The following is a 27,799-nucleotide window of genomic DNA, read 5'->3' as shown; positions in this document are numbered from 1 at the left end:
TTTTGTCTACAGTACCACCTAGTCTTCTTCATCATCTTCACCTTGGACGCCAGAATCTAAATCTGCACAGAGACCTAATAATAAAATATCCCTGATGCCGTTTCCCAGAATCCATTTATGTGATACTGGCATTTCCCTTCGGGGATTAATAAAGTTATCTTATCTTATTTTATGCCTGGGACTCCCTTCTATCTTGGATATTTCATATTCCATCTCGGTTGGATTGGCGTTTCGACTACTACTACGTTTTGGCCTAAGACTTACATTACGCCTTAAAACTGGTGAGAATGGTGGCGTTCCCATGTTTACATAGGAGCAATGTAGGCCCCAAGATTACAATATTTAGGGTGATTGATATAAATTGTAAAAATAAAAAGCACAGAAAAGTTACTCTTTTTTTAGGGTATGTTCACAAAAGAAGTGCAAGTCACTTCTTGGGCCGCTTTTGGAGCCGTTTTTCCTAGACAATATTAAAAACAGCTCCAAAAACGGCCGTAAAAACGCTGAAAACCTTGAAAACAGCTCTGTATTTTCAGATATTTTTGAGTTTGCGTGTGAACATACCCTAATTTCCATCAATGTACAAATGAATAGAAATTAATTACTAACATATACACCATCCAGACATAACATTAAAACCACCTGCCTTGTGTAGTCCTCCTCGTGCTGCCATAATAGCTCTGACCCGTTGGGACATGGATTTCAGAAGATCTTTAACCCCTTAGTGACCACTAATACGCCTTTTTACGTCGGTCACTAATGGGCTTTAGGCTAGGCTGACGCGTTTTCACGTCAGCCTAGTCTAAGTCCTGCACGGGTCTCCCGTGCAGGCAGGAGCCGGGGCTCTGCTGTCTAATGACAGCTGAGCTCCTGCTCCAATGCCCGCGATCGAAGTTTACTTCGATCGCGGCCGTTTAACCCGTTAAATGCCGCCGTCAATAGCGACCGCGGCATTTAACTTTGTTTACAGAGGGAGTACGCTCCCTCTGTCACCCATCGGCGGCCCGCGAATGAAATCGCGGGTCTCCGATGGGGTGTCATGGCAGCCGGGGGCCTGATAAAAGCCCCCAGGTCTGCCCTGGACATATGCCTGTTAGGACGCGCCGGAGGCACGTCCTAACAGATTGCCTGTCAGATTTACACTGACAGGCAATAATGCTCTTGTATACGAAGTATACCAGAGCATTATAGCAGCGATCGGAATATCGCACAGTAAAGTCCCCTAGTGGGACTAATAAAATAAGTAATCAAAGTGAAATAAAGATTATTAATAAAAAGTACAGTAAAAAAATAAATAAAATCATTTTTTTCCATAAAAAGTGGTTTTATTTAGTAAAAGTGTAAAAAAAAAAAAAAAGTACACATATGTGGTATCGCCGCGACCGTAATGACTCCATTAATAATGTAAATATGTAATTTAAACCGCAAAGTGAACAGCGTAAAAAAAAAACCGCAAAAAACCATGGCGAAATTGCATTTTTTTTCCATTGCCCCCCAAAAAAGTCATAATAAAAATGAATCAATAAGTCCCATGCACCCCAAAACAGTACCATTCAAAACTACGTCTTGTCCTGCAGAAAACAAGCCCAAAAAATCACTACATTGATGGAAAAATAAAAAAATTACGGCTCTTGGAAAGCGACGATGCAAAAGCAAATAATTTTAGTTCAAAAGTGTTTTTATTGTGCAAAAGTCGTAAAACATAAAAAAACCTCTACATATGTGGTATCGCCGTAATCGTACCGAGCCATAGAATAAAGGTAACAAGTTATTTACGTCGCACAGTGAACGGCGTCAATTTAAAAACGCATAGAACAATGGCGGAATTTCAGTTTTTTTTTATAATCCCCCCCAAAAGGGTTAATAAAAGTTAATATAAAAATTATATCTACCCAAAAATGGTGCTATTAAAAAGCACAACTAATCCCGCAAAAAACAAGTCCTCAAACAGCTATGTAGACGAAAAAATAAAAACGTTATAGCTCTTTGAATGCGACTATAGAAAAACGAATAAAATAGCTTGGTCATTAGGGCCTAAAATGGGCTGGTCACTAAGGGGTTAAAAGTGTCCTGTGGTATCTGGCACCAAGACGTTAGCAGATCCTTTAACCCCTTCCTGCTCCTTGACGTTCTATTCCATCATGTTACTGCAACAGGAGGCCTAACAATGGCCTCCGGGTTTGTCATCTACGGAAGCCTAGTTTGTCCTGCCTTAGGTTTGCTGTCAGTGAGTAACTGACAGCACTTTTACACTGGACTACGCATGTAGTGCAGTGTATTAGAATAGCGATCAGGGATTCCTGACTTCAAGTCACCTAGTGAGACAAAAAAAAAAACAGTTGTATAAAAAACCTTTTTTCAATATTAAATCCTTTATTTAAAAAAACAAATTGTTAATTAATAACTATTTTGTGTGGTATAAACATATGCCTTACACCACATTTTCTGTAATTTTTTCTGTTTTTCACTGAATGTATCAACCAAATTTTACCACTAACATAAAGTTCAATGTGTCACCAGAAAACAGTCTCAGAATCACTTGGATAAATAAAGGCATTCCAAAGTTATTACCACATAAAGTGACACATGTCAGAATAGACAAATGGGCTCTGATCCTTAAGGCCCAACCTAGGCTTCGTCATTAAGGGGTTAAGTCCTGTAAGTTGTGAGTAGGGGTCTATATGGATTGGATTTGTTTTTCCAGCACATCTCACAGATGATCGATTGAATTAAGAATATGGAGGCCAGGTCAACACCTTGAACTCTTTGTCATGTTCCTCACATCAGTCCTGAACGATTTTTGCAGTGTGGCGGGGGCATTATCCTGCTGTAAGACAGCACTGGCATTAGAGAATACCTTTACCATGAAGAGGTGGATTTGTCTGTAGCAATGTTTAGATAGGTGGTCTGTGTCAAAAAACAGTATGGGAATACCAAAATAACCACCTTAAGTTCCCCATAGAAAATGGTGCCATAATCTGTCAAATCAGATTAAATTCTAGTGTTGGGTCCCAGTGACTCCAACTGAGGGGCTTGCATTTAAAAAAAAAAAAACATTATTCGTTTTTAGCATTGGATAAAGCAAAGGAGAAACAACAGGAACCTCTCAGAGGAACCTCTCAGAGAGCGGCGCTGTGCTCCGTATACTGCAGGAGCAGTAGTACAGCGAGTACATAGAGTACAGCGGGGCCGATCACATGACGAAGAGTCGTGTCGTCACCAAAGAAGACTGTACAACTAGACTTCCGGTTCCTCATCAGCGCTATAAAAATCTATGAAAATCTCAGAAACAGCACCAAGGGGGACGGGAATGTATATTAGCGAGTTTACTCACATGTAGCATCTATGGCCGCGGGCCGTCGGTTCCACTCACCTCCTGACGCCCACAGCCATGGATCTGTGAGCGCTGGTCCCCATCTCACTTCCGCTCCGGTCCGCCAGGGTGACGACGAATGGAAGACGGCATTTAACACCCGTGACGGGTACTACGAATACGTAGTGATGCCCTTCGGACTGTGTAACGCTCCTGCAGTGTTTCAGGAACTCGTTAATGATATCTTCCGAGATCTCCTCTATATCTGTGTTGTTGTTTATCTCGATGATATTTTGATTTTCTCCCCAGATCCGACGACTCATCGGAGGCATGTCCGTCAAGTTCTACTACGATTAAGGGAGAAACATTTATACGCCAAGCTGGAGTAGTGCGTCTTTGAGAGGAGTTCTCTGCACTTCCTGGGCTACATCATATAGGATCAAGGTCTCAAGATGGATCCTGAGAAAGTGAGAGCTGTCCTGGAGTGGCCACGTCCTCAAGGTCTGAGGTCCATACAGCGTTTCCTGGGATTTGCCAATTTCTACCGGCAGTTTATCTCAAACGTCTCATCACTGACATCTCCTATTTCCACCCTTACCAAGAACGGTGTGAACGCCAAGGTGTGGACCCCAGAGGCAGAGTCCACATTTTTTAGTCTCAAAAAAGCCTTTACTTCTGCCTCAATCCTCTATAATCCTGACTTATATATACAGTTTTCTTTGGAGGTGGACGCCTCTTATGTTGGTGCAGGCGCACTTCTGTTCCAGAGGAGCCCCAAAGGAAAGGCAGTAGTATGTGGCTACTACTCGAGACTTTTTTCTTCTGCAGAGCGCATTTACTCTGTTGGGGATCAGGAGCTACTGGCCATCAAATTGGCTCTGGAGAAGTGGAGACATCTGCTGGAGGGCGCAGCTCACCACATCCTAATCTACACCGACCACATGAACCTCACCTACCTTCAGTCCGCTCAACAACTAAATCCCTTTCAAGCCAGGTGGCCGCTGTTCTTCACCCGTTTACAATTTGTGCTCCACTATGTCCCGCTGACAAGAATGTGAGGGCCGATGCCCTGTCCAGGTCATTTGAAACGGATGACACGGTGGAGTCTCTTCAAACTATCATAGACCCGTCCTGCATTATCACTGCCAATCCTTTGCAGGTTAGAGACATCCCTCCGGGGAGGACTTTTGTTCGATGAGCAGGCAGGAGAAGAATTCTCCGATGGGGACACAGTTCTAAACTGGCTGGGCACCCTGGTGTTCGTAAAACCCGAGACCTGATTGCTCGTCACTTTTGGTGGCCCATGCTGCCCAAGGATGTTGTGGACTTTGTCTCTTCTTGCACGGTGTGTGCTTCTAACAAGGTTACTAACTCCAAGCCTGCCGGCCTCCATCAACCTGTGCCTATACCCAATGCCACCTTGCAGCACATTGTGATGGACTTTGTCACTGACCTTCCTCCCTCAGCAGGATGCAACACTGTCTGGGTGGTGGTGGACCGGTTCTCGAAGATGGCACAATTTATCCCGCTGACCGGCCTACCTTCTGTTCCCCGAATGGCGAATCTCTTCATCCAGCACATCTACCGCTTGCATGGCTTGCCCTTCACATTGTGTCCGATCGGGGGTTTCAGTTTACCTCGAGGTTCTGGAGGGCTCTCTGTAAACTCCTGGATGTGATATTGGACTTTTCCACAGTCTATCACCCCCAGTCCAATGGACAAGTCGAGAGGATCAACCAGATCATGGAGAATTATCTCCGTCACTTCATTTCCTTACAGCATGATAACTGGGTACAACTTCTTCCATGGGCCGAGTTCTCGTACAACAACCACACAAGCGAGTCCACCACTTCCACTCCGTTTTACATTGTATACGGTCAACATCCTAGAGTCCCTCTTCCAGTGTCTACTACTTCTCAGATACCCGCTGCTGACTCTGCATTTGGGGACTTCCTGTAAATCTGGCAACAGACCCGGGCATGAAGCGAAAAGCGGATACAAGAAGAGAGCCGCCGCAGTATCTTCCAGGTACCAAAGTCTCGCTGTCCTCATGGAACATTCGTTTGAGGGTGCCTTCATACAAGTTTGCTCCCAGGTTTCTCGGTCCTTTTGAGATTCGGCAACAGATTAACCATGTCTCCTATAAACTGCGGCTGCCTCCTACCTTCAGAATCCCCAACTCCTTTCATGTGTCCCTCCTGAAACCAGTGGTCCTGAACTGCTACAGCAAGACTTCCTGTTCCACAACTGCTCCCAGCAGTTCTTCTGATGTGTTCGAGGTGAGGGAGATCCTGGACTGCAAGAGGGTAGGAGGAAGGACTTTCTATTTGGTGGACTGGAGCGGGTTTGGTCCTGAGGAGAGGTCCTGGGAGCCGGAGGAGAACCTTGATGCCTCTGCTCTTGTTAAGAAGTTCCTCTCTCGCTCTAGTCCCAAGAAGAGGGGGCGTAAGAGGGGGGGATACTGTAGCGTCCAGGGCCATCGGGTCCACTCACCTGACGCCCGCAGCCATGGATCTGAATCTGGATCCCAGGAGACGCCAGCGCTCACTTCTGCTACGATCTGCTCTGTCCCGTAGGGTGCGCGCGCACGCTCGTGCCCTCTCTTAAAGGGCCAGTGCACGCACATGTAGGAAATCACCATCATCAACACACATGATTTCCTGGACTATAAGAAGGGCCCAACCCATCTGATCCTTGCCTGAGCATTGTTAGTATACCCCAAGTCTGTCTTTCAAATGGTCCCTTACTGTTTCCCGTTCCAGTTGTTACCCGTGCCCTGTTACCCGTTCCTGTATCCCGTACTGTGTTCTTGTTCCTGTGCCTACTAGTTGGAGTCGTGTCTACTGCACCTGTGTCATCCGCCACGTCCTGTGTTACCTACCTCCATCCGTGCCAGAGCTGCGGCCACTGTCTGGACTATCCTGGTACCCTTGTGCGGGACTTTTCTATTTCTGGGGTTCCCTGTTATTTTGCCAGCTGCCTCGCTGCTATGGCGGTGCGGCCTGGTGGGTCCACATACCCACAAACTGTGACATCACATAATGCAGTGAGAACACTGCTAATAATTTTTAGTCCCCGCATAAACCCTTTAAGATGCATTGTGTACAAGCAGTGAATCCACCGCACCTGGCCACGTTTTAACCTCCTTATTCTCTCTCCTCCTCTTCTAGGTGTTGGTCCTGAGCCTGGTACTTGGAACCACCATGATTTGCTTAGTGACCCGTATATACTAATGTCTGGGGACTGGTAGGTCATTCTATTTTATCCAAATACTAGATGTATACTGTGATAATACATCACCTGTAGTGTTACTGTCAAATCTTCCCCCTGTACATGGACATAACTATAGCCCTAGTAGCCATAGAAGCTGCTATGGGGCTCTGATGCTGAGGGGGGCACCTTTGGTTGCCAAAACGTCATTAGTTTTTGTAAGGGAAGATCTGCTTTATTGCAGCATAACCCTTCCACGACAACCAACGTGTATATATACGGTGTAGGCCAGGAGGGAAGTATGGAGTGGGGTCACGGACTGAGCTCACTCCATAATTTGCTGGTGTTGGTTGTATGTTACAACTGACAGTTCACTGCGACGAGCGAAATCGTAGATTACTACGATCCCACTCGTTTAACCCCTTAGATGCTGAGGTCAATAGTAACTGCGGTAACTAAGCCATTAGAAAGATGGGGGTGGCCATCTCTGACGGCCCATTGCCCCCCTGCGATTGTGGGGTGCCAATGGTCGTCATTGCAGCTTGGAGGACTAATGTAGGCCCTCAGGTCTGCATCTTTGCACCCCTGGCAAGGCTTAATAAGAGCAAGTAAAGAACACGATCAGGGGCGTAACTAGGAAAGACTGGGACCCATAGCAAACTTTTGACTGGGGCCCCCCCTCTCCTGGGTGTCACACAACCCCCCCCTCTTGTAGATAGTGCCTTTTTTACAGCCCCCCCTGTAGATAACGCCATACAGCCCCCCCTTTGTAGATAGCGCCATACATCCCCCTGTAGAGAACGCCATACAGCCCCCCTGTAGATAATGCCATACAGCCCCCTTTAGATAACGCCATACAGCCCCCCTGCAGAAAACGCCATACAGCCCCCCCTGTAGGGAACGCCATACAGCCCCCTTTGTAGAGAACGCCATACAGCCCCCCCCTGTAGAGAACGCCATACAGCCCCCCTGTAGGGAACGCCATACAGCTCCCCCCCTGTAGGGAACGCCATACAGCCACCCCCCCCCTGTAGGGAACGCCATACAGCGTTCCCCCCCCCTGTAGGGAACGCCATACAGCGTCCCCCCTCCCAAAAAAATGCGACCTACAGTGTGTCCTACAAAATACATGTATCCCCTCTCCACAGGATCTCCACAGGATAGGGGATACAAGAGTGATCGCTGACAGCGATAGGGAGAACGGGGGACTGAAAGTCCCCTGAACTTCTCCATGAAAAACCTTTGACTTCCGGCGTCTGCGCAGCTCAATAAAAATGAAAGGAGCGCTGGTCACGCATGCGCACAAGCGCGACCGGCGCTCCATTTATTTCTACGGAGCTGCCGACACAGAACCCGGAAGTCCGAGGTTTGTGATGGAGAACTTCAGCGGACTTTCAGTCCCCCGTTCTCCCTATCAATTCCAGCGATAACACATGTATCCCCTATCCTGTGGATAGGGGATACATGTCTTTTGCTCTATTTTGCGCCTTCAGGACCAGACACCGTTTAGCCCTTTTTAGCACGTGTTCGTTAAATGGCTATAACTTTTTTATTTGTTTTTGCGAACGACGTGATTTTTGCGATGTTTTTTCCATAGACAATGCAGGTTTAATTTTTATCGTTTTTATACACACCTTTTTTGCTATTTTAGAATTTTTATTCATAAAGTTTGAAAATAATAGTAAAAAAATAAGCTTTTTTACATTTCAGCTATTTTTTTTTTGGTAATAACATAGTTTTACCCTAAAATAGACCTTTTATTTGTGATCGTCATTGTCTACCGTAAATTGTAATATATTACATGTCTATATTAGGTTAATTGGGTCAGCGCTAGCGTTACAGCAATGATGGGCGGGGGGGAACTGTTTTTTTTTTGGGTGGGTATTTTATGTGTATTTATTATTTACATTTTTTTTGCACTTTACTTTATTATTTTTTTATTACTATGGTCTGTCCCCCAATGGTCAAAGAAGACCTTTGGGGAACTTTATATATATTTTTTCTTTCTTTTACACCATGTTTTTCCACTGTAACTGGAGCTGCACAGCAGCCCCAGTTACAGGGGAAATCAGCCCTCTCATAGTGACGATTGTCACTAATAGGGCTGTGCTGGGTCTAGTAAGACCCAGCAGCAGTCTGCCACTAACGGCACCCGGCGATCATGTGACCAGTCACATGATCACCGGGAGGAATAGAGACAGCGGCGCTGCTGCTGTCTCTATTCCTGTACACAGCACGCATTCAGCGCTGTGTACAAGTGATCAGAGAAGACAGAAGCAGCGAAAGCTGCTTCTATCCTCTCCTCAGGGTCCCCGGCAGTCACTGACAGCCGGAGACCCGACATTCAGCTGCCCGATCGCGCGGGCAGCAAGTTAAAACCCGAGCCGTAGAAAGTCTATGGCTCGGGTTTTAAGGACCCTGACCGCTGGCCGTAAAAATACAGCCAGCGGTCGGGAACCAGTTAATGGCAGAGCGGGGAGATACCTCCCTGCTCTGCCGTAGTGTTCAGTGGCGTCCCGCTGTAGCAGCCACAGCGGCTGCTAGCGGAGCCTCCGGCCATGGTGGGGGACCGTGCCGGCGGGCGACACGGGCCCCCTCATGCCGCGGGCCCCGTAGCAGCCACTACTGCTGCTACGGCGGTAGTTACGCCACTGGCCTCTGGCTTCATACTCTTCTGCCCAGGTGATATAGAGTTGTGCGTGTAGAGTACCAATACCTTGGCTGTGTAACTAGCTGTACAAGTCTACAGGCTCTGTACAAAAACGTGTATATATTATATATTTTATGAGAAGGATGTAAAATCTTGTACATTAGGTTTACGTTTACTACACCCATCATCTCAGGTTTACAAGTATAAATGAAATTTTACAGCCTGATGTCCGACAAAAGTTAACATTGAAGGGGTTATCGGACTTCAATAAAAAAAAACCTGCATTAGACTAAAAAATACTCACATGTTCCTCACGAGTAGTTTTCTGTGAAAGTTTCTGCAAATAATGGTAATTCCCACTGGGCCATTGTTTACATTCCCTGTTACTCTGAATTAGGTGGTCCCTCAGTTTCCCATGATTCCCCATCATCTGCTATTCCCTCCCCCGTCTGAGTTTTCACCGATCCCTGCCGTTTTGTAAATATCCCTTCCTCTGCTGGCTTTTCATCTGAGCACAAACTTTATTTGCCTGCATCCTAAAGGCTACTCCTCCTGTGACTTCTTGTGGACGATGCGTCACATGACCTGTGACATTCGCATAAGGGAGCGTTCCTGAAAGAGCCACAGAAGACACAAGAGAAAGGACATATCGTTCTAGGGGCGGATAGAAGAGGAAGTGTCACGTTAACAGTGATTTTTCGTTTTCTCGGTGCACTCTGAAAAAAATTTTTTTTTTCCTATCCTCCGTTATTTAGATATTGGTGGCATTATATTTGGCACCCGATTTTTAAATAACCCCCTGAACTGTCAATTGGGTGTGTAATTGGCAAGGGGGCGTGTAACATCGCTGTGACACTGTCCAATCAGCTACGGACAGTGCCATAGCAAGAGCTGGAGAGAGGAGTGTGCGAGCGCACGCACGCAGCTCCGTGCTAAGCACACTCGCTCACGGCAGACAAGAGATCAGTCTTGTCGTTTGTCTGGCGAGAACTTTAAGAGAGAGTGTGAAAGTGTGCATGCACGCACACATGTACGCGCGCTCTATCCTCACTCCAGCTCTTGCTGTGGCACGGTCCGTAGCGGCAACGTTACACGCCCCCTTGCCAAATACACGCCCCATTGACCATTCAGGGGGTTATTTAAATATAAATGGTACCAATATCTAAATAACAGAGGAGGAAAGGAAAAAAATGTAAAGTGCCCCAGGGTTTGCGCACCCCTTCCCATTACATGCTGCACCTGTATGGGCAGGTGACAGGTTCTCTTTACGTCAGGAGCTTACCCAGGGCTAGAGTACTTATTTGGGCAATGTCACTTGCACAAAACCGCTCTGTGCAGTGGCTCTCTGCTCTGGCTCCTAGTGGAGGGGCCTGACCGGGAGTCCCATCTCAATGACATCCATATGCCCGAATAAACACGGAATTCTGATCTAGGCTTTCAATTAAAGGCTTTGGACACCTTTGCAATGAAATTTTATAATTGATTTGCTTCCTAGATGCAAAATTAAACAACTCTCAAAAGAGTCCGTTAAAAACCCTACCATTTTGCTGCTGTAGAGTCTGTTTAACTCCTTTACATAGCTGGTTGTCCTGCTGCTTATTCATGTATTTTATTCATTTGTATAGCGCCAACTTATTCTACAGTGTTGTATATAGTAATCACTCACATCGGTCCCGGTCCTCATTGGAGCTTACAATCTACATTCCAAATAAGCCTAATGATTTTGAAGTGTGGGAGGAAACGGGAGTGCCTGGAGGAAACCCACGCAAACACGGGAAGAACATACAAACTCCATGCAAATGTTGTCCTTGGTCGGATTCAAACCTATAAACCCAGCGCAGTAAGGCAAAAGTTATTGCGGACGGGTGCTGACACCTGCTTTCTTTGCTCTACACCCTCACTTTTCTTAGTGTTAGATATAACAGTAGGGAGGAGGAGGAGAAGAAGGTTGTACATGGCAGATCAGAGTGTAGAGAGTGAGGAAAGTATCCAGGAAGGGCAGATCACACAGGCTGTTCGTATAGGGTGAAAATAAAGAGCACACATGGCAGTCTGCAGGGAGTGAAGCACACAGGCTGTAAATCAGTATATAAAAGAACCCACGGCAGAGTCTGCTGGGGAAGGTAGGGGGAAAATCAACCTCCTCAGCATCAGTGCTGGTCAGCACAAGGGAGAAGAGATCCCTCATGAGCTGTAGAAAGAGAAAGCAGTACAGAAATGAACCTGTGCTGATACATGAGATAGTGAATGCTGCAGCATCCTGGAATCAGACCTCAACATCCAGCATGTAATCCTGGGAGGGACATGAAAAAAAAAAAAAAAGTGAATATCAGGGGTGTGAAAGTGAATGAAGGATTGAGGATTACAGCTTGCAACTTTTTTTTTTTTTTTTTATTTAACTCCAGGTAACCACTAACCTGTAAAAATATAATATATTTTTTTTTACATAAAAGGTGTCTGTATTCTATTAGGCTATATTCACACATTAGGAATTTGTGAAACAGCATCTGTTTTCGGTTTTGCTTTGCTGGTGTGTGTGTGTGTGGGGGGGGGGGGTCTTTTTTATAGAACAAAGAAAAACTGATATGCTTAAAAAGCGATGGAAATTGATGTGCATCCATGTTAATTCACTGTAATTTAATCCAATTGCACATATGCCGTTAAATGGATTACATGGTGTCAACATAGCCTTACAAAGAAAATGAGAAATTATTTTGCTGAACTTACAAACTTGAGGCAAATATTGAGATAGCACAGATCTCCATAATACTTCTGCTCTTGGTGGAATATCCTGACCGCTCTCTCTAGCAGTGGAGACAAGTTGCTCTCTTTACCTCCCTGGGGATATGCTTGTTCTGCCCATTTTATATACCTACAACATAGAATAAGTTCAAGTATGAGAACGGTTTTTAACAATCCGATAGCTAGCACAGGGATTGCACAGGATCATAAAAACATGGCGGCTTTCTTCCAAAAAACACTGCTACAGCCGCCCACAGGTTGTGTGTGGTACTGCAGCTCAGCGCCATGTTGAGCAGCCATGATTTCCTTATCCTGTACAACCACTTTAAAATGAAAACCTCTATGAATAAAATAAAAAAAATGATAGAGTTATACTAGTGGGCACAATGACCTCCACTAAACACCCAAAGTGCCAATAAGAGGGACTGAAAAGCAAGAACTTCCTGGTTATGTGATCACATGATCCCTCTTAGCCAGTCAGCAGTTAAGAAAAGGATCATATGATGGAGTTTGAGAAGTCCTGCTCACATGGGTTTAGGGTAATGGTTTCCACTTTCTCGGCATAAAACAGATGCATAAAACCTTTTCCAGGTCACTTATCTATGAAGTCTTCTAAAAAAAAATAAAAAAAATGGCACTTTTCTGGAGCTCCGTCCTACCCATTCACAAATCAAAGGTTTAAAGATTATGACATTCTTGACAGAAAAAGCAGTCCCCACAGAGGGGCCACAATATTCTCAAATAAGGACAGCAATGTAATGATTATGCTTTACAGGATTTCATCCCCCATGGCTGCTCCACCAAGTCATGCTGTAAACCCCCTCCTTTATCCTTCTTCCATAATCCCCATATGCTTAGTAATGACTCTTGTAACTCGACCTCATACAAATAAGTGCAATATGACGGTCAATGAAAACAACTTTCTTTTAGGTGATTTTTTTTCTGTAAAATTGAAATGAAACAAAATAAAAACTTCTCTCCATACAAGCACCCCATCTATCCTGTGCTCACTTACAATGCACCAACAAACTATTAGCCAACCTAAATATCATTACTGTTATAGAAGAGTCCATCAACAATTGACATACCGGTCCCAAACATCCAAAGGATCATCTCCAGTGTAAAAGTGAAGTTCCAATTCAAAGGCCCTTAAAAAAAAAAAGAACTAAATGAATAAAGAACCAAAACATTATCCCTCCATGTTTTGGCAATACAAATATTGGTTACACATCTCAGCTTTTTTAGGCGCTTATTTCATGTCACTATAGATCCTTCATCCACTGATCCCCCTATATAATCATATACTACAAAGACGTGGAGGATCTCGTTGTAAGACGGCTTCAGATGGAAACAATTTTTTTTTTGTTGCATTTGTGACCATTTTAGTTTTGTTAGTAAATTTTTAAACGGAGGAGCCCATGGCACCTAAGCACATGGCCGAGGAACATTCTGGTGAATAGGCACTTACAGCTCCCGCACATGTTGCATAAATGCTGCAGAAATTGACCCGCGGCGCAGATTCTCAATTTGCAGCATTTCAACTTATCTTGCGTAAAACGCTGCAGACTTTCGGTACGGAGATTCTACAGGAGCTCTAAGGCGGAGGTCTCCAACCGGTGACACTACAGCCGTTGTGGGACTACAAGGCCTTACATGTCACTCAGAGCACGTGGGTAAGTCACATGCGGACTTGAGTATGTTCACACTAGTGTCAGGGATCATTACCATGTATATTGTTTGCAAAAATATTATCCTCACACATATGTATATACATTTCAGTTCTTTGTGTAATATACTGATATATACATAACAAGTTCTTTGTTCATGACGGACACACCTATGGAAGACACCGCCCCCTGGAATGCAAGAAGAGTGTACAGAAGAACTTGCAGCTGAGAAGCCGGTGGGGGCTTGGGCACTCCCACATCCCTAGTGAGGGAGCATGTGTCTTTTCCTGTGTTTCTTTGTTCTGAATAAAGTTAGTTCGCTTCCTGTCCTATCTGAGGAAAGCTGTGTACCAACATCTCTTTGGCTGGTTTACTTCTTTCCAGGCATGCCTTCAGCTTTCAATTTACAGAGGTGGTTATTCGGTGTGGAATAACAGGGAGAAGGAAGCTACCCTGAAATTCGGACTTGACACTAGTATCATGGCTTACATTTTATGTGAACGATGATGGAAATGATGAATCCGTTTTGCAAAGGATCCGGATAGATCCAATTAACTCACGATGGGTCCATCAGATTTTACGGTTTACTATGCTATCCGGGTTGTCACGGAGAACCGGAAAATAAATTATTGAAGTGTGAACATAGCCTAACTCATGTTATTTTACCCTCCCCAGAACATACATATTTATTGCCAGTGGAGAAGTAACTGGAGGAACGGTTTGTAACATGCTGATACAATATACAGGTGTATACACGGTAATGACTCCTCCTTGGACTCTCCTGATGTAGTAGTTATTGTCTGTTTAGTGAATTACTCACTGTTTCCTTTGCAGGATGGCATTATGGTTGGCATGGACTTGCTGGGAGAGAACCTCCTGCAGAGTCGACATATCCCTCCCATGTCGAAGAGGTTGAACATTTTCCTTACTGAGTTCCCACTCATCTCCGTCCTGTGCCATACTCTGCTGTACAAACGGATACAAAATATTGTAAAGATAACAGGTATATCAGCAATGACCAATATCTTCTCTATGATACATCTGCATCGGAGGCATCATTCAGGGCCGCTGTCGCAGATTCCGTAAAATTTGACAGGGAAAACGGTGCAGCATGCTGCACTATATTCTCCTATCAAAAAAAGACACCTTGGCGGAACTCACTGTAAGTCAATGGGGTCTGTCAGGCATGTTGGTATTTGCGGTGTGACGGATCCTGAACGCTTTGAAAACCGAAACACCAACGCAGATGTTTACAAAGACTAAAGCTGAGAAGCTCGCTGTGAAATACTGGGGATGAGCATGTATTACATGATGGCCCATAGATTTTAGTGGCCACTGAGTAACACTAAATTTCTTCAGCTAATTTTAGTATCCCCATGGTCACGTGGCTGCACCTATTCCTTTCATTTGTACACATAACTGAATGACTATAGGAGAAAGAGAAAGAGAGAGAGGGGGGGGAGAAAGAGAGAGAGGGGGGGAGGAGAAAGAGAGAGGAGAGAGAGAGAGGGGGGAGGAGAGAGAGAGAGAGAGGGGGGGAGGAGAGAGAGAGAGAGAGAGGGGGGAGGAGAGAGAGGGGGGGGAGGAGAGAGAGAGAGAGGGGGAGGGAGAGAGAGAGAGAGAGGGGGAGGGAGAGAGAGAGAAGGGGGGAGAGAGAGGGGAGGAGAGAGAGAGGGGGGGAGAGAGAGAGGGGGGGAGAGAGAGAGGGGGGGAGGAGAGAGAGAGAGAGGGGGGGAGGAGAGAGAGAGGGAGAGATAGAGAGAGAGGGGGGGGAGGAGAGAGAGGGAGAGAGAGAGAGAGGGAGAGAGAGAGAGGGAGAGAGAGGGAGAGAGAAGATTGCGCCTGTCGAGGGAGACTGTCCGCTACGGGAGAGAGGTAAGGTGTTAGCTCATTGGTCCAGTGTCCATGTGCAGAATACCAAGGAACTGATATCCAATGAACTGAAATTAATTCATCTCTGTAGACGGCTGTGAATGCAATGGCCCCACACGTAGCAATTGTGTGTCAGTTGTGATTTTTTTTTGGGGATGTTTGTGGAGTTTGAAACGGAAGCTGTGGTTTCACTTTCAATTTCCGTTGCGGGGTTCACCCGATGGAAACCACAGACGGAACCCCGGAACAGAAAGCGAACGGTGATGTGAACAGGCCCTTACATTGACACCAGTGATAAAGAACCATCCATTACACATCCATTTTTTTGAATAGAGAAATTACGGCACGTTTTTATGGGCCCATGGACTTCTATTGGCCACGTGTACCTCCCCGTATGCTTACGGGAAGGTGTCGGGCCGTTGAAAAATTATAGAACATGTCCTATTTCAGGCCGTAATTACGGCACGGGCAGCCCATAGGAGTCTATGGGGCTCCCGTAATTACGGGTGACTACGTGTGTGCACCCGTAATTACAGGAGCGTTGCTAGGCGACAACAGTAAATAGTCACTGTCCAGGGTGCTGAAAGCGTTAAACGATCAGCAGTAACTCTCAGCACCCGGGACAGAAACTACCGATCAAATATAGATAAAGCTGTAAAAAAAAAAAAAAAAAAAAGACATTCAGATTTACCCAGAACTCCCTGCTTCTTCCTCAAGTCCGGCCTCCTGGGATGACGTTACAGCCAATCACAGGCCAATCACTGGTTGCAGCGGTCACATGGACTGCCGCGTCATCCAGGGAGGTCGGGCTGGATGTGAAGAGAGGGGTTATGAATTTCTTTTACTTTTATTACGGTAAGGGCTGTCCCTTCTCTCTATTCTGCACTGATAGAGAGAAGGGGCTGCCGATTAGCGCAGCGCAATTTTGCAGAGAAAACGTGCCCGGAAATACGGGTGCAATACGGGTCGCATACGTGTGACCAAGGACCCGTATTTACGGGTGGACAAAAATACGTTCGTGTGCATGGGGCCTAAGAGATTATACAACGAAAGTGTGAATTTAGCCTTACATTTTAGGCCAGTCTGCTGGGGACGTGCAGATGCAACGGTTATAAATGTTGTAGATTAGAAAAAATGTGCTACAGCCAAAGCTGTGCCCATGACCCCGCGCCTCCGCGAATAAAATAAGCCTGTTCTTAAAAATGCACATGTGCCCATCGCAGAGATAAGGATATACACACATATATACCACACACGGTGTATACCCTCCACAACGCCCCTCCCCAAAGTCACTGTCTCCCAAGATCAGCCCATTGGTAGAGAATTGAAAGGCAATTATACATTATATACACTCCGTTGTATAAGTACTGATAACGCCTACTCACATATTGCTTATAAACCCTCCCCCCAGGTTACAGTGCACATAATCTACGACATGGAGGGCAAACTGTGGCAGCGCCGCTACAGGGTCCAGCGGGGGGCGGCGCACACCACGAGCTGCCCTCCATCACTAGCGATATATTCCACCGGCACATCACGTCACTCACCGCCCGTGCAGTTATCTCCGCAGCTCAAGGAGTCTACGCCGCTACACAAACCAGATTTGAAATAAAGTAACTGTTGTCTGATTGGTCTACTACGAGACCTGTCACGTGACGCGCCTGCCCACCGCAGCTGTCTTCTCGAGTACCTTGAGATGATTTGCTAAAACATACCACGTGATTGTAAAGGAAGCACAAAAGCATCTTGGGAGATGTAGTCTTTCGTTTAGCTGTTCGGCGGCGCGCGCTGTTCCATGGAGTTCCCTGGAGAGGAATGATTATGTCAGTTTTCCTGTAGGATGAAATAATTCCTTCATATTTGACACTTTTATGCATGGGCCCGACCTTTAGTAATGGAAGCAGCCGAATGGTTTAGCTAATTTGGTGGTGCATTTTAGGTACACTGAGCATGTGACTACAGCCAACGCTGGAAAACGACTTCCAAGACCGTGTGGCCTAAATAATACGGCGCGGCCCCATGCACACGTCCGTATTTTTCATCCGTTATTACGGACCCATTCATTTCAATGGCCTATGGACACCTTTGCAGATTTTTAGGGATGGGTGTCCATGCCCCATGGCGGATCATCATAGGGTGTTTTGGATGGCCGCCCGGGGCCCGAGACTCCCAGGGGGCCCATAGCCACCCAAAGTACAATGTCGTTTTTGGCACTATTTGCAGCGAATTGCGGCAAACAACGCGACGAAACAGCATTGTATTTGTCCTGCAAAAAGACCTTTAGACATAAGGTCACATGACCGCAGCTCTGTCACCCCATTATAAGTGCCCTATATTCTACATAATGTGATCGGCGCTGTAATGTAGATAACAACAGTGATTTTTATTTACACCGCGTTCCAAATTATTATGCAAATGTTATTTTTCGCTGATTTTACGAAATAGTCGATGCAAATGACGGTCAGTATAATCTTCACGCCATCAACCGTTGGAGTATAATGCAAATTTTATTGAACAAATCTCCTAATGATAACAGATTTTTTTTTTTAGAAGTAAAAAACTCAAAATGCTAATTATTATGCACAACAGATATCAATTTTTTTTAACCCCTGCAGGACTGAGCCTTTATGTGGTAATAACTCCGGAATGCTTTTACCTATCCAAGCGATTCTGAGATTGTTTTCTCGTGACATGTTGTACTTTATGTTAGGGAAAAAATTTGGTCGATAAATTCAATATTTATTTCTAAAAAACACCAAGATTGAGAAAATTTGCAAAAATTTGCATTTTTCTAAATTTAAATGTATCTACTTTTAAAACAGATAGTAATACCACACAAAATAGTTACTAGTTAACATTTCCCATATGTCTACTTTATGTTTGCATAGTTTTTTGAACATTCTATTATTTTTCTAGGACGTTTCAAGGCTTAGAACTTTAGCAGCAATTTCTCATATTTTCAAGAAAATGTCAAAAGGCGATTTTTAAAAAGGACCAGTTCAGTTGAGAAGTGGCTTTGAGGGCCTTATATATTAGATAGTTCCCATAAATAACCCTATTTTGAAAACGGCACCCCTCAAAGTATTCAAAACAGCATTCAGAAAGTTTTTTAACCCTTTAGGCGTTTCACAGGAATTAAAGCAAAGTAGAGGTGAAAGTTACACATTTCATTTTTTTTTTACAAAATTCATTTGCAATACTTTTTTTTTCTATACCACAGAAGGTTTTACCCGAGAAATGTAACTTATTATTTATTGCCCAGATTCTGCAGTTTAGAAATATCCCACATGTGGCCCATGTACGCTAATTTACTGAAACACCGGCCTCAGAAGCAAAGGAGCACCTAGTGGATTTTGGGGCCTCCTTTTTTTTTTTGCATATATTTTAGGCAGCATGTCAGGTTTGAAGAGGTCTTGTGGGGCCAAAACAATAAAGACCCCCAAAAGTGACCTCATTTTGGAAACTACACCCCTCACGGAAATTATCTAGGGGTATAGTTAGCATTTTGAACCCACAGTTTTTTTGCTAAATTTATTTGAATTAGTATGTGAAGATGAAAATCTACTTTTTTCTGAAAAAACTTAGAAATTGTTAATTTTTGCAAGGAATAAAAGAGAAAAAACACCCCAACATATGTAAAGCAATTTCTCCCGATTATAGCAATATCCCATATGTGGTAATAAACTGCTGTTTGGACCCACAGCAGGACTCAGAAGGGAAGGAGCAACATTTGGATTTTGAAATTCTGATTTTGCTGGAATAGTTTTCAGTGCAGTGTCGCGTTTGCAATGCACTGGAGGGAACAAAATAGTGGAAACCCCCGGAAAGTGACCCCATTTTGGAAACTACACTCATCAAGGAATTTTTCTAGGGGAGTAAAGTTAGCATTTTGACCCCACAGTTGTTTTGCTGAATTCATTGGAATTATTCTGTAAAGGTAAAAATCTACTTTTTTTCTGAAAAAAGGTAGCCATTTTTAATTTTTACAAGGAATAAAGGAGAAAAAGCACCCCAACATTTGTAAAGAATTTCTCCCGATTACGGAAATATGCCATATGTGGTAATAAACTGCTGTTTGGACCCACAGCAAGGCTCAGAAGGGAAGGAGCGCTATTTGGCTTTTGGAGTTCAAATTTAGCTGAAATGGTTTTTGGGTGCCATGTCGCATTTGCAAAGCCCCTGAGAGGCCAAAACAGTGGAGACCCCCCAAAAGTGGAAATTACACCACTTAAAGAATCTATCTAGGGATATAGTGGGCATTTAGACCCCACAAGTCTTTTGCAGGATTTATTAGAATTAGGCCGTGAAAATGAATATCAACATTTCTTCCACTAAAATTGTGCATTTTTTCAATTTCACAAAGGATAAAGGAGAAAATGCACCCCAACATTTGTAAAGCAATTTCTCCCGAGTACGGCTATACCCCACGTGTGATCATAAATGGTTTTTCTGGAGCTGCCCCAATCCTTTCGCATACATGACGTCTTCCATGCCTCCCTCCTTAAACGCTGCTCCCCGTCCTGGTCCCCCTCGAGGAAACCTCCTGTTCCCGTTCTCACCCCTGAGGGGGTGGAATTCGAGGTGGCCAAGATTATGGACAGTAGGATGGTCCAGGGCTCCCTCCAGTACCTGGTCCATTGGAGAGGATACGGGCCGGAGGAGAGGACTTGGGTACCTGCCCGTGATGTTCATGCTGGGGTATTGATCAGGAGGTTCCACCTTCTCTTCCCTACTAAACCGGGTCCTCTTAGTAAGGGTCCGGTGGCCCCTCATAAAAGGGGGAGTACTGTTAGGGATCTGCCAGGTACTACGTCTAGGTATACTCCTGTGATTAATCAATCCACACCTAAGGCCAGACCTGTTCGACTGACACCATCTCCCACCAACCAGGGTGGCAGGCTCAGGAGTGGGAGAGCCTATCGCGGCCTGGTCAGTCGGAGTTAGCTCCGCCCCCTGTCCTTTATTACCTGCCGTGCTCTCTTCCTCAGTGCTTGTAATTCTTCTGGATTCCTGGCCTCACTGCTGCTTGCTCCAGCCTGCTTCTGCCGTGCTTCTGCCTTGCTGCAGTTCCGCTTAACCTGCTTTGCTTTGCCCCTGGCTTGCTTCCTTCTCCGTGCTCACTTTGGTATACTCCACTTCATCCTGGTCCTGACTACTCATTCACCGCTCCGTTTCCTCGCGGCGTTCCGTGGCTACTGCCCCTTCCCTTGCGTGTTCCCTGTTTGTTCTCCCGTGCACTTAGACAGCGTAGGGACCGCCGCCCAGTTGTACCCCGTCGCCTAGGGCGGGTCGTTGCAAGTAGACAGGGACAGTGCGGTGGGTAGATTAGGGCTCACTTTCCCTTCACCACTTTCCTGCCAATACAAACAGGTTGCTGTATATTGTGTTCGGCATTCACTGTCGAGGGTGCTAAAAGAGTTACTGCCGATCAGTTAGCTCTTTCAGCACCTTGGACAGTGACGGGCGTCGACTAGCCTCATCTCTATGATGGCGGCTGCGCGAAAATCACGCAGCCGCGCATCATACACGGATGACACACGCAGCTGTCAAATGTTTTTTGCGCGCGCAAAACGCTGTGTTGTTTGCGCACGCAAAAACGCAACATCCGTCTGTATCTGCCCTTAGGCAAATAGTTTTATTTTTTCTAAAAGTGGTAAAACATAAAACAAAACATAACAATGTGGTATCGCCGTAATCGTATCAACCTGTAGAATAAGGTAGACATGTCGTTTTTTTTACCGCCTGATGGACGCCATTAAAACAAAACCCCCCAAAAAATGGCGTAATTGCTGTTTTTTTGCCTATTTCACATCACAAATAATTTTTGATTCAGCTTCCCAGTATATTATGCTGTAGAATAAATGGCGCCATGAAAAACTACAACTTGTCCCGCAAAACACAAGCCCTCATAAGGCTGCGTCGACGAAAAAATATAAAAAAAGTTATGGCTTTTGGAAGGCAGGAAAGGAAAAGGATAAAATGAAAAAACTCAAATTGGCCGTGTACTTAAGGGGTTAAAGTTTATTCAGTATACAGTAAGCATTTCTACAACTTTCTAATATACTTTGTGTTTCATTATTCCGTCATTTAGAGACTAAAAATCTGTTACAGGGCCCATCAGGGTAAGGTGAGTTTTCTTTTTATTGGTGCAAAGGGGGCCTAACTTATCTATGGTAAAACACAGGGGCCTAACTTATCTATGGTAAAACACAGGGGCCTAACTTATCTATGGTAAAACACAGGGCGCCAAACTTATCTATGGTAAAACACAGGGGCCTAACTTATCTATGGTAAAACACAGGGGGCCTAACTTATCTATGGTAAAACACAGGGGGCCTAACTTATCTATGGTAAAACACAGGGGCCTAACTTATCTATGGTAAAACATAGGCGGCCTAACTTATCTATGGTAAAACACAGGGGCCTAATTTATCTATGGTAAAACACAGGGGGCCTAACTTATCTATGGTAAAACACAGGGGCCTAACTTATCTATGGTAAAACACAGGGGGCCTAACTTATCTATGGTAAAACACAGGGGGCCTAACTTATCTATGGTAAAACACAGGGGGCCTAACTTATCTATGGTAAAACACAGGGGCCTAACTTATCTACGGTAAAACACAGGGGGCCTAACTTATCTATGGTAAAACACAGGGGACCTAACTTATCTATGGTAAAACACAGGGGGCCTAACTTATCTATGGTAAAACACAGGGGGCCTAACTTATCTATGGTAAAACACAGGGGGCCTAACTTATCTATGGTAAAACACAGGGGGCCTAACTTATCTATGGTAAAACACAGGGGACCTAACTTATCTATGGTAAAACACAGGGACCTAACTTATCTATGGTAAAACACAGGGGCCTAACTTATCTATGGTAAAACACAAGGGGCCTAACTTATCTATGGTAAAACACAGGGGGCCTAACTTATCTATGGTAAAACACAGCGGGCCTAACTTTTTATTTTGGGTGTCTAGTTTCTTCCATTTTACTGCCGCTGCTGCCGAGTAAGTTGCACCGCAAAGGGGTCACTAAGACCATGTTCACACGGTGGATTTTGCTTGGTGGGTCCCGCTGCAAAATCGGACGCAGAATTATTCCTGCCGTCAACCAAAAGATTCCTACTCCCATTCACTTCAGATCGGGCAGGACGCTTCTTTTGCCCGCTAGTTGAAAAAATCAGCTAGCGGTAAAAAGAGGCATCCGCCTCCCACTGAAATAGAGATCTGCAGAACATTGCTCTCTCCTCTCTACCTCCTGACAGATACATAGTGATATATTCTGCAGATTATTGTCCAACTGACTACTCTAGAGATCTGCAGAACATTGCTCCTCTACCTCCTGACAGATACATAGTGATATATTCTGCAGATTATTACACCACTGACTTCTCTAGAGATCTGCAGAACATTGCTCCTCTAACTCCTGACAGATACATAGTGATATATTCTGCAGATTATTACACAACTGACCTCTCTGGAGATCTGCAGCACATTGCTCCTCTACCTCCTGACAGATACATAGTGATATATTCTGCAGATTATTACACCACTGACTTCTCTAGAGATCTGCAGAACATTGCTCCTCTAACGACTGACAGATACATAGTGATATATTCTGCAGATTATTACACCACTGACCTCTCTAGAGATCTGCAAGACATTGCTCCTCTACCCCTGACAGATACATAGTGATATATTCTGCAGATTATTACACCACTGACTTCTCTAGAGATCTGCAGAACATCGCTCCTCTAACTCCTGACAGATACATAGTGATATATTCTGCAGATTATTACACCACTGACCTCTCCGGAGATCTTCAGAACATTGCTCCTCTACCTCCTGACATACATAGTGATATATTCTGCAGATTATTACACCACTGAACTCTCAAGAGATCTGCAGAAGATCGCTCCTCTAACTCCTGACAGATACATAGTGATATATTCTGCAGATTATTACACCACTGACCTCTCTAGAGATCTGCAGGACATTGCTCATCTACCCCTGACAGATACATAGTGATATATTCTGCAGATTATTACACCACTGACCTCTCCGGAGATCTGCAGAACATTGCTCCTCTACCGCCTGACAGATACATAGTGATATATTCTGCAGATTATTACACCACTGACTTCTCTAGAGATCTGCAGAACATTGCTCCTCTAACTCCTGACAGATACATAGTGATATATTCTGCAGATTATTACACAACTGACCTCTCTGGAGATCTGCAGCACATTGCTCCTCTACCTCCTGACAGATACATAGTGATATATTCTGCAGATTATTACACCACTGACTTCTCTAGAGATCTGCAGAACATTGCTCCTCTAACTCCTGACAGATACATAGTGATATATTCTGCAGATTATTACACCACTGACCTCTCTAGAGATCTGCAGAACATCGCTCCTCTAACGACTGACAGATACATAGTGATATATTCTGCAGATTATTACACCACTGACCTCTCTAGAGATCTGCAGGACATTGCTCCTCTACCCCTGACAGATACATAGTGATATATTCTGCAGATTATTACACCACTGAACTCTCAAGAGATCTGCAGAACATCGCTCCTCTAACTCCTGACAGATACATAGTGATATATTCTGCAGATTATTACACCACTGACCTCTCTAGAGATCTGCAGGACATTGCTCCTCTACCCCTGACAGATACATAGTGATATATTCTGCAGATTATTACTCCACTGACCTCTCTAGAGATCTGCAGAACATTGCTCCTCTTCCTCCTGACAGATACATAGTGATATATTCTGCAGATTATTATACCACTGACCTCTCTAGAGATCTGCAGAACATTGCTCCTCTACCTCCTGACAGATACATACTGATATATTCTGCAGATTATTACACCACTGACCTCTCTGGAGATCTGCAGAGCATTGCTCCTCTACCTCCTGACAGATACATAGTGATATATTCTGCAGATTATTACACCACTGACCTCTCTAGACATCTGCAGAACATTGCTCCTCTACCTCCTGACAGATACATAATGATATATTCTACAGATTATTACACCACTGACTTCTCTAGAGATCTGCAGAACATCGCTCCTCTAACTCCTGACAGATACATAGTGATATATTCTGCAGATTATTATACCACTGACCTCTCTAGAGATCTGCAGAACATTGCTCCTCTACCTCCTGACAGATACATACTGATATATTCTGCAGATTATTACACCACTGACCTCTCTGGAGATCTGCAGAACATTGCTCCTCTACCTCCTGACAGATACATAATGATATATTCTGCAGATTATTACACCACTGACCTCTCTAGAGATCTGCAGAACATTGCTCCTCTTCCTCCTGACAGATACATAGTGATATATTCTGCAGATTATTATACCACTGACCTCTCTAGAGATCTGCAGAACATTGCTCCTCTACCTCCTGACAGATACATACTGATATATTCTGCAGATTATTACACCACTGACCTCTCTGGAGATCTGCAGAACATTGCTCCTCTACCTCCTGACAGATACATAGTGATATATTCTGCAGATTATTACACCACTGACCTCTCTAGACATCTGCAGAACATTGCTCCTCTACCTCCTGACAGATACATAATGATATATTCTACAGATTATTACACCACTGACTTCTCTAGAGATCTGCAGAACATCGCTCCTCTAACTCCTGACAGATACATAGTGATATATTCTGCAGATTATTACACCACTGACCACTCTAGAGATCTGCAGAACATTGCTCCTCTTTACCGCCTGCCAGATACATAGTGATATATTCTGCAGATTATTACACCACTGGCCTCTCTAGAGATCTGCAGAACATTGCTCCTCTACCTTCTGACAGATACATAGTGATATATTCTGCAGATTATTACACCACTGACCTCTCTAGAGATCTGCAGAACATTGCTCCTCTACCTCCTGACAGATACATAGTGATATATTCTACAGATTATTACACCACTGACTTCTCTAGAGATCTGCAGAACATCGCTCCTCTAACTCCTGACAGATACATAGTGATATATTCTGCAGATTATTACACCACTGACCTCTCTAGAGATCTGCAGAACATTACTCCTCTACCGCCTGGCAGATACACAGTGATATATGCTGCAGATTATTACACCACTGACCTCTCTAGAGATCTGCAGAACATTGCTCCTCTACCTCCTGACAGATACATAGTGATATATTCCGCAGATTATTACACCACTGACCTCTCTAGAGATCTGCAGAACATTGCTCCTCTACCTCCTGACAGATACATACTGATATATTCTGCAGATTATTACACCACTGACCTCTCTGGAGATCTGCAGAACATTGCTCCTCTACCTCCTGACAGATACATAGTGATATATTCTGCAGATTATTACACCACTGACCTCTCTAGAGATCTGCAGAACATTGCTCCTCTATCTCCTGACAGATACAGAGTGATATATTCTGCAGATTATTACACCACTGACCTCTCTGGAGATCTGCAGAATATTGCTCTGTCCTCTCTACCTCCTGATAGATACTTATTGATATATTCTGCAGATTATTACACCTGACTTTTCCACACCCTTATGATCCATGTAGATAAAAGGCTCCCTGAATAAATTCCCCAATATATATATGAAAACACTGAAAATTGTAAAGAAAATATATGTTTATTCCAGAATCCAGTAGAATTGCTGTGCGGTTTTCTCCGGCCCTTTAACATGTGATGATCTGTGACATGAAGAAGAGGAGGGTCCTTCTTCACACGTGAATATGGCCGCCAGTCCACCCTTACACAGCTCAGTCCTGGATCATAAGAGAGCGTAAAACATTTTTCTATTTTTTCACAGTTGTATCCTAGAAAAGACAAACAATGTGAATTAGCCCAAAAATTCACAAAACCTTCACCACAAGGATATGAAGACGGAGCAGAAGACGTCGGACTTACCGGATCTCGCTTCTGTTCTGCACATCACTGGTTCTCAGCGCTGGAGGAGTCTTCATGACAATTTCAGATGGTTTAGGTGGTAAAGACCACCATGTTGGGGTGACAAAAGATGGTGAATGGGCCCCGAGCGACAGATGGAACAAAACAGGCCCCTTTCTCTCCCGGGGGTTCGGGGCCCTGATGGTAAATGGGCCCCGAGTGGCAGATGGAATTAAAATGCCCACTTTCTCTTCCGGGGGTTTGAGGCCCTGGTGGTAACAGTAACCCCTGAAAGGTCCTCCATCTCCACATCCTCTGGAAGTTGGCGTCCGCGAACTTCCTTTTTGTCTTTCTTATCCTCCATATCCTCCATCTCTATATCATCAGGAAATTGGCGTCCGCCAACCTCCATTTTCTCGTCCTCCTCCACGTCCTCCATCTCTACATCATCGGGAAATTGACGTCCGCCAACCTCCATTTTCTCTACAATCCTCATCTTGAAAAACATCTTCACTATCCTCCTCTTCATCAAAGACACCTTCATGATGAGAGCCAGCAAGAGAAACCGACACCGTGGTCAATGTGTGACCCCAATTTATAGACTTGATGATGTCATAAGATGTTTACACATCCAGATTAAGAGGTGTAGAGAAATAGAATCTGCCCACATTCTAGATGACATCACAAGAAGCGTATCTCAGTGATCCGGTGGCCATATAAAACGTAATATAGTACAAGAATACAGACAGTAGGGTCTCACTACACCCTCTGGGGAAGTCTCTATCATCTCAAAGAATTCTCAAATCAATGTGGTCAATTCCACTGGGTTCCTAAAACGTAATCGCACCCATAAAACGTACAACACGGGCGTTTACATATACAGTAAAAATTAAACAAAACCATTTTTTTCATAAAAAGTGTTTTTTTTTTTTGTACAAGTGGGAAAAAAAATACACATATATGGTATCACCACGATTGTAACGACCAGAGCAATAAAGTTAACACAGTATTTAAACAGCATGGTGAAAACCGTAAAAAACTAAAAAAAATAAAAAAAACATGGCAAAAGTGTTTTTTTTTTACCCCCCACAAAAAATATAATAAAAGTTAATCAATATATCATATGTACCCGAAAATGGTGCCATTAAAGAAAATAACTCGTTTGGCATAAAAAAAAAAAAGCCCTTATACAGCGTTATTGACGGAACAATACAAAAATTACGGCTCTTGGAAAGCGGAGATGTAAAAACAAATTATTTATGTTTAAAAATATTTTTAATGTGCAACTAAAATTTATATTCACCAAACCCGGTGAATTGCACAACAAGCAGAGAGATGAGGCCTCTTTTAGCCTTTAACCCCTTCGCGCTCAGGTCAGTAATAGTACGTCCTGCTAAGTAGA

At 44.3% G+C, this 27,799-nt stretch overlaps 1 protein-coding gene across 5 annotated transcripts; it reads right to left on the bottom strand.

The window, feature by feature from the left end:
• Nucleotides 1-11,718: 11,718 nt before the first annotated feature.
• LOC142664691 (mitotic checkpoint serine/threonine-protein kinase BUB1 beta-like) lies at nucleotides 11,719-17,254 on the bottom strand. 5 transcript variants are annotated; one of them, XM_075843933.1, is made up of 4 exons: nucleotides 17,170-17,254; nucleotides 14,403-14,548; nucleotides 13,004-13,063; nucleotides 11,719-12,045 (listed from the first exon to the last, which is right to left on the bottom strand). In XM_075843933.1, the coding sequence occupies exons 1-4, from the start codon at nucleotides 17,197-17,199 to the stop codon at nucleotides 11,883-11,885; spliced, it is 399 nt and encodes a 132-aa protein (XP_075700048.1). In that variant the 5' UTR covers nucleotides 17,200-17,254; the 3' UTR covers nucleotides 11,719-11,882. The 5 variants fall into 5 exon arrangements, with proteins under 5 accessions (XP_075700048.1, XP_075700051.1, XP_075700052.1 ...); XM_075843936.1 differs by lacking the exon at nucleotides 17,170-17,254 and adding an exon at nucleotides 17,002-17,149 and having other exon boundaries at nucleotides 11,720-12,045; nucleotides 14,403-14,545; XM_075843937.1 differs by lacking the exon at nucleotides 17,170-17,254 and adding an exon at nucleotides 16,840-16,979 and having other exon boundaries at nucleotides 11,720-12,045; nucleotides 14,403-14,545.
• Nucleotides 17,255-27,799: the final 10,545 nt, after the last annotated feature.

The sequence above is a fragment of the Rhinoderma darwinii genome, chromosome 12 (genome assembly GCF_050947455.1).
Source record: "Rhinoderma darwinii isolate aRhiDar2 chromosome 12, aRhiDar2.hap1, whole genome shotgun sequence".
NCBI lineage: Eukaryota > Metazoa > Chordata > Amphibia > Anura > Rhinodermatidae > Rhinoderma > Rhinoderma darwinii.
The sequence above is the reverse complement of the archived record's forward strand: the minus strand, read 5'-3'. Positions and strand labels throughout refer to the sequence as shown.

Excerpts from the sequence above, each read along its gene's own strand:
- LOC142664691 (XM_075843933.1), bottom strand. The coding sequence starts at position 17,199 with ATGCTTTTGTGCTTCCTTTACAATCACGTG. Across the intron at positions 13,064-14,402 it reads GCCATCCTGCAAAGGAAACA|GGCCTTTGAATTGGAACTTC; the intron begins GTGAGTAATTCA and ends TTTTTTTTTAAG. Across the intron at positions 12,046-13,003 it reads CCTTTGGATGTTTGGGACCG|GTATATAAAATGGGCAGAAC; the intron begins GTATGTCAATTG and ends TCTATGTTGTAG.